The following is an 8,157-nucleotide window of genomic DNA, read 5'->3' on the forward strand; positions in this document are numbered from 1 at the left end:
TGTGGATGCCCTATTTTGAAGTGAGAGAGACACATTAAAATTACCCACCCTTATTGTATCGGTGTCTATCTGAGTATTTCTATTGAGTAGTGATATTTTTTTGGGGGGGGCATTAACCAGAGATTGAAATCAGGGGCACTTGACCACTGAACCCCATCCTCAACTTTATTTTGTATTTTATTTATAGTCAGTGTCTCCCTGAGTTGTTTAGTGTTTCACTGTTGATGAGACTGGCTTTGAATTCATTATCCTCTTGCCTCAAACTCGTGAGACACTGTGATTACAGGTATGTGCCACCACACCCAGCTTAAATAATGATTGTTTTATGTTAGCATGTGCACCAACATTTGAGACCTATTTAGAATCATTATATCTTTTTGTATACTTCACTTGCCACTATGAAGTGAACTATTTTGTCACCTCTGACAAAATTAATTTTGACTTGAAGTCCACTTTGTAAAATACGAGATTAGGTACTCCTCCTTGCCTTTAGTCTCCAATTGCATAGTATATCTTCTTATATTTTTCTACCCTCAACCTGTGTATATCTTTGTAAAGTGAGTCTATTGTAAATAACATATGATTGGACCCTGTTTTTTATGCAATTTGCCAATATATGCTTTTTGATTGAAGACTTGTCACCATTTATGTTCAGTGTCATAGATGATGATTGTTTTCTGTCCTTTTGTTTTTTCTAACATTTAAGGAGACTTGATTCTCACTTTTTTGGCTAATATTCTAGTGAGCCTCATCCATTTTCTGACTCTCTTATTTGTATTTCATTTCCTCTGCATGTAATATTTTGTTATTATCTGTAGTGCTGGGTTAGTAGTCACGAATTCTTTAAGTTTCTGTTTATTTTGGAAGTTTTTAATTTCAAATTCAATTTGAAAGGTTGCATTGCTAAATATAGAATTCTTGTTTGGAAATCATTATCTCTCTAGTCTTGGTATATATTATTCCGCCCTCTTGGCTTTTGAGTCTGGGATGAGAGATGAGTGGAATTTCAAATTGGATTATCTATGAATGTGACCTACCATTATATTTTTGACTTTCAAAACTCTATACTTTTCATGTATGTTGGACATTTTAATCATAGCATCCCTTGGAAAGGATTTTTTTTGTACCAAGGATTGAAGATTGAACACAGGGGTGCTTAACAACTGAACCATATCCCCAGCCTTTTTATTTTTATTTACTTTATTTTATTTACTTTATTTTATTTATTTCATTTTATTTACTTTATTTTATTTTATTTATTTTTGAGATAGGGCCTTGCTAAATAACTTAGGGCCTCGCTAAGATGCTGAGACAGGCTTTGGACTTGTGATACTCATGCCTCAGCCTCTCAAGTTGTTGGGGTTATACACATGCAACACTGCACCAGGATAGAGGATAATTTTTTGATATTTACTATTTTTTTGTAGGCTTTCTGTTTTATTTGTACAAAGTGCTCAAGTAGGCAATTTTAACTGAAATTGAAAGATGAGGAAATTAGATTGAGCCTCGAAAGTCATACAGCTGTTGGGTAGAAATCAGTTTCTTAATTCTGACTGCCTGCACAGTTCTTTGGTCTCGGGTTCCATATTAGAATCTCTAAAGACCATAATAAAGAGCCTGTATTTTCACCTTTTTCCATCAGACATTTAGATGCAAACCCAGACGATTCAGTTTAAAAAAAAAATTTTGTAGTTGTAGATGGGCAGCATGCCTTTATTTTTTTAATGTGATGCTGAAGATTCAATTCAGTGCCTCAAATATGCCAGGAAAGCACTCTGCCACTGAGCTACACACAGCCCCAGCCTTGGACAAACAATTAAAAAAATTTTGGTACTGGAGATTAAACTCAGGGGCACTAGGCCACTAAGCCACATCCCCAGCCCTATTTTGTATTTTATTTAGACAGGGTCTCACCAAATTGCTTATTAGCTCCTTGCTCTTGCTCTTGTTGAGGCTGGCTTTGAACTTAAGATCCTCCTTCCTCAGCCTCCCAAGCCAATGGAATCACAGGCATGCCCCATGGGACAAGGGACAAGCCAGTTTTAAAAGTATCCAACTGAAAAATTTTCCTGACCTCTTATAAACTTCAGGAAGAGCCATTACAGCTGTAACAAATTATAATTTATCCTAACACCTATTTATAAACAAGTATTTGTATGTTTTACGATAGTACAACATACAAACTAAAAAACACAAATCTAGTTTCTGGTCCTCAGGATTTTTCAGTCTTCTCCATATTTCAGACTAAAAATATGAACAATTTCATTATTTCTTTGAACATCAAAACCCTTTATGTATAGGGACATGAATCTGACATTTGCTTTGCAGAATCCAATGCATTTTGATATATTCAAATTGCTGGGCACCATATATTAAGATTTTGATTCAGAATATCCTGGTTGTAACTAGAATGGTTTGGTCCAACATGAGGGAGCCAGATGGAAAAAAATCTTGCACTTAGGAATTAAGTAATTGTACTCCCTCAATTCTAACACTGTTACTCTTCAGTGTGATTGATCAAAATCTTGTGAAGATCATGCACCATCAAAACTAAACTTCTCTTTCTAACCCCACACAACAGTTAAGGGTGCATGCTTGCACTTTCTGTAAAATTCAGTGTACAACACTAGTAGGCCTTTTAACATGTATTTCATTCCACTTTAAAAACTAAAAATGTGGGCTGGGGTTATGGCTCAGGGGCAGAGTGCTCACACAGCATGTGTGAAGCCCTGGGTTTGATCCTCATCACCACATAAAAATAAATAAAGGTATTGTGTCCGTCCACAACTGAAAAAATAAAAAAAAACTAAAAAGGTTTAATTAGCTAATGCCTCTTAAGTGTTGGTGCTGTTTCTACTATATGCTATGAAGGGACCCAGCAGAAAGTCCACCACGCCCCTCATGTGCCTAAGACCTATAAAGTGGGTTTCTAACATGCAACATATAGGTTTAAAGTAGAGATGCCAAAATACCTACTCGGACCACAAAGGAAAAGAATTTGTTAGCGTTTAATGAACCTCCAGAGCTCCATGTGGCTTTAAGCCACCAGAACACAGGCACCCCCAACACCCTTAATCTTCTCCTCAGCTCTTCTGCTGAAGAATTTGGCCTTCACGATGACAGGCTGCTTTGGGAGCTTTCCCTTCCCCAAAATTTTGTAGTAACCCGATTGCACTACATCAATTATGGGAGCAGCTCCTGTCTTGTTTTTGGCAGCATTTACTCGTGTCTGTTCACTGACCAATGTCCACAATTTATCAAGGTTGACAGTTGGGCAGAAGCTCTGGTTCCTCTGTAAGTGGTAATGCCTCATACCAACTTTCCCAAAGTAACCTGGGTGATATTTGTCGAAGTTAATCCTGTTGCTGATGCATGCCACCAGCATTACCCCGGCCTCCTGGGTGCTTCCGGTGCTTGCCAATGCGGCCATGTCCATGGCTCATGTGGCCCCGAAGTTTCCGGGTCTTCCTCAGTCTGGAAAGCATATCGGCTGCCCAGATGAAAAAGGAAGGCCTCAGATATTTGCTATTTGACATCATAAATGCTTCTTGTATTTAGATTTCCAACTCATTCCCAAGGTTTGAAAATTTTTCTCATAATATTGCACTGTAAAAATTGTTCAGTGCTTTAATTTGTGTCTCACGACATTCTTATATGCCAATGATCCTTACATTTATTCTTTTAATGTTATTTCATATTTCTTGAATACTCTGATCATGGTCTATTATCACCTCTTTATTTCTTACCATGTTTTCAAGATTGCCTTCAAGGCCTAAAAATCTGTACTGTATGTATTCTAATCTATTGGAAATACTTCCAACTAAATTTTAAATTTGATTTATTGAGTCATTTCCAGAATTTGTTTGGTTCTTTTTCAGAATCTCTCTCTTTTTAGAAATGTTCTTCATTTCCTATTTTCTCTCACTTTCTTCCTTGCATATTCTTATAGTTCACTGATCGTTTAATTGCCAACTTTGTAAATTCTTTTTTTTTAATTGTAAACAAATGGGGTACAACTTGTTTCTCTGGTTGTACATAACGTACACACATACCGTTTGTGTAAACAAACATTTAAATAGGGCAATGATGTTTGACTCATTCTGTTATTTTTCCTTCCTCCCACCCCTCCCACCCCTCTTTTTCCACTATATAATCTATCCTTCCTCCATTCTTGCCTCCCTCCCACTCCCCATTATGTATCATCATCCACTTATCAAAGACATCATTCGTCCTTTGGTTTTTTGGGATTGGCTTATCTCACATAGCATGATATTCTCCAACTTCAACCATTTGCCTGCAAATGCCATAATTTTATCATTCTTTATGGCTGAGTAATATTCCATTTTGTGTATATACCAGAGTTTCTTTATCTATTCATCTATTGAAGGGCATCTAGGTTGGTTCCACAATCTGGTTCCACAATTGTGAATTCAGCAGCTATGAACATTGATGTGGCCATATCTCTGTAGTATGCTGATTTTAAGTCCTTCGGGTATAGGCCAAGGAGTGGGATAACTGGGTCAAATGGCGGGTCCATTCCAAGTTTTCTAAGGAATCTCCACACTGCTTTCCAGAGTGGCTAAACTAATTTGCAGTCCCACCAGCAATGTATAAGTGTACCTTTTTCCCCACATCCTCGCCAATACCTATTGTTGCCTGTATGCTTGATAATCACCATTCTAATTGGGGTGAGATGGAATCCTAGGGTAGTTTTGATTTGCATTTCTCTTATTAGAACATTTTTTCATATATCTGTTGATTGCTTGTAGATCTTCTGTGAAGTGTCTGCTCATTTCCTTACCCCATTTGTTGATTGGGTTATTTGAATTCTTGGTATAAAGTTTTTTGAGTTCTTTATAGATTCTGGAGATTAGTGCTGTATCTGAAGTATGATTGGCAAATATTTTCGCCCACTCTGTAGGCTCTCTCTTCACATTGCTGATAGATTCCTTTGCTGAGAAAAAGCTCTTTAGTTTAAATGTATCCCAGTTATTGATTCCTGCTTTTATTTCTTGTGCTTTGGGAGTCATATTAAAGAAGTCTGATCCTAAGCCCACGTGATGAAGATTTGGACCAACTTTTTCTTCTACAAGGTGCAGGGTCTCTGGTCTGATTTTGAGGTCCTTGATCCATTTTGAGTTGAGTTTTGTGCAAGGTGAGAGAAAGGGGTTTAGTTTCATTCTGCTTCATATGGATTTCCAGTTTTGCCAGTACCCTTTGTATTTTCTCCATTGTATGTTTTTGGCACCTTTGTCTAGTGTGGGAAAACTGTATTTATTTGGGTTTGTCTCTGTGTCCTCTCTTCTGTACCATTGACCTACCTTTCTATTTTGGTGCCAGTACCATGCTATTTTTGTTACCATTGCTCTGTAGTATAGTTGAACTTCTGGTATTGTGATACCCCCTGCTTCACTCTTCCTGCTAAGGATTGCTTTAGCTATTCTTGGTCTCTTATTTTTCCAAATGAATTTCATGACTGCTTGCTCTATTTCTGTAAGGTACATCCTTGGGATTTTAATTGGAATTGCATTGAATCTGTAGAGCATTTTTGGTAGTATGGCCATTTTGACAATATTAGTTCTGCCTATCTAAGAACATGGGAGATCTTTCCATCTTGTAAGGTTTTCTTTAATTTCTTTCTTTAATGTTCTGGAGTTCTCATTGTAGAGGTCTTTCACCTGCTTTGTTAGATTGATTTCCAAGTATTTTATTTTTTTAAGGCTATTGTGAATGGGATGGTTTTCCTAAATTCTTTTTTGGAGGATTCATCACTTATGAATAAAAATGTATTAGATTTATGAGAATTGAATTTATATCCTGCTGCTTTACTGAATTTGTGAATTCCTTACCTGGAATTTCCTCCACTTTTATGTCACTGTGGTCATTTTTTGAAGTGTTGTAAATTATTTGTGGTAACTTGTTCCCTTGCTTTTTATATGTTGTGTATTTCTACCTATCTGCAGGATTATTATATTCTCTAATATTACACAAGGTTCTTGTTGTGAGCTTCTTTCTTTTCATAAAGTGCACCATGGTAGGCAAATATATGAGGGTTAGTACTGCCAGTAAACATGTATCTGTCAGCACCAGTTTGAGAGAAGATACTAATCCCCACTAACTGCAATTGCTTCATAACAAAGATATACAATAATCACCCTTTAAAATAAAACTTACGGAAAGTGTTCTTCACATTTCCTGTGATACAAACATAAAGTGGGAGTAATGTATTTATATAGGTTGAGAGATTATATATTAAATATAACAAAATTACTATTAGAATATATAGGGCTTGAAAAGGGAAGAGAGAAAAATTGGACAGATTACTGGAAAAAAAGAGGAAAATCCAAACCAAGTTAAAAAGAAGAAGAAATGGTGGGGGTTGAAATGTAAGCAGGAAACGCATGAAAAGAATGAATAAATGGGTACAAATATAAAAATAAGTTAGGAGGAAAATAATTATTTCAAGTAAATATTAAAGAAATATATCCAATTGGGTCGAAGACCACAATATCAAAAAATAAGGGAATATATTTCAATTCAATATGAAAAAATAATATCTATAAGATCAAAATGTAACATTAGAGCTATGTATTATATCCCATGCTGATTTATGTTAGATTGGATTATTTCTTATTGATTCTTCTTGATTTGAATTTAATCCAGATTTGGGACTTTTTTCAATTTGCCTGAACTAAGTTGTTTGATCTTCACTGTTTTTAATACTGCTTTTCTGTTTTAACTTGGTTTTTCTGTGTTTCCAACTTTTGGTAAGGAAGTCAGCTTGTGAGGTTTGTATCTCTCTTAGTTACCCATTACCCCTGGTCTCACTCTTGACAGGGTTCAATGTCAATGAATTATTTCCCTATTTTCTTCTCCAGTATCCAATTTTTAAGTCTCTCCAAGTTTCAAGTCTTCCAATATTGAATTTTAGAATATTCCCTCTGTCAAACAACTCTCTGGATGGCTGTTCTTTCACTTCTTCAATTCCCAGATTTAGAGAAGTAGAGTGTTGCTGCCTAAATCCACTCTGTAATCTTTGTATATTTTGATTTCTCTGGACAATATACTTTGAAAAATTAATGATTCATAGAAGAGTGCAGGTAAGAAATCTAAAAATTCTCACAATCACACCAGAACATAGATACAACAACAACAAAAAAATCTCCAGGGTACTATGTAGGTAGTTCTAATAGGAAACTTCAGAGCTGTGAAAGTCTACATTAAAAAAAACAAGAATGATAGGAAATAAATAAACTCATTCTCTGCCTCAAGATCTAATAAAAATAGGAAAAAACAAGTAAAAAATACTAGTAGAATGAAGGAAATACTTAAGATCAGAGACAAAATTAATAAAATAGACAAAATATATAAAGTATTAATCCAGCAAAGAGTTTGTTCTTTGAAAATATAAATACGATTGATAATCATATAACTAACCAAAAGAGAGAAAAGAACCAAATTAATAAAAGTGTAGATGAAAGAGAATATGTCAACAATGATATCACTGAAGTCCACAATATCGACTATATTAAAAACAAATATTCCAATAAATGGGAAAATCTATCAAAATGGATAAATTTCTAGAAAAAATACTACCTACCATAATTGAACAAAGAAGTATAGAAAACTTAAACTAAACTGACCAATAAAAAGTGATAAGATTGAGGAAGCATTAACAAGCCTTTCAACAAAAAGTGGCAAGGACCAGATAGAATCTCAGCTGAATTGTACCTGACCATTAAAGAAGAAATATTAATGCTCTTCAAATCTTTCCACAAAGTACAAATTGGGTGCATCTTCACAAATTTATTCTATGAAGCTACTATAATCCCAATAATAAAAAAAGACACAGTAAGAAAAAAATAAAAAAACAACTACAGAGCAATATCCCTGATGAACTTAGATGAAAATACCCTTAAGGTGAGAAATTCATATTAAAAACAATTAGGGTTATTGTACATAATGATGTCATTAGTCGCACCCCAGGAGGCAGGGACGGTTGAACATACAAAAATTAATAAATGGAATTCACAATAGAAATAGAATTTGAGATGAAAATCCCATAATCATCCCAATAAGTATAGAAAAACACAAACAAAATTCGCCACCCATTTATAATAAAAACACTGAAGAAACTATTGTTTTAAAGAACTTATT

At 35.0% G+C, this 8,157-nt stretch overlaps 1 protein-coding gene across 1 annotated transcript; it reads right to left on the minus strand.

Moving 5' to 3' along the window:
• Nucleotides 1–2,989: 2,989 nt before the first annotated feature.
• Nucleotides 2,990–3,510, minus strand: LOC306651669 (large ribosomal subunit protein uL15-like). Its single transcript, XM_079124357.1, is given in 2 exon segments — nt 2,990–3,364; nt 3,366–3,510. Coding segments are annotated over 2 exon segments (447 nt in total). The 5' UTR covers nt 3,486–3,510; the 3' UTR covers nt 2,990–3,037.
• Between the last annotated feature and the right edge of the window lie 4,647 nt (nt 3,511–8,157).

The sequence above is a fragment of the Sciurus vulgaris genome, assembly GCF_902686455.1.
Source record: "Sciurus vulgaris genome assembly, chromosome: X".
Classification (NCBI taxonomy): domain Eukaryota; kingdom Metazoa; phylum Chordata; class Mammalia; order Rodentia; family Sciuridae; genus Sciurus; species Sciurus vulgaris.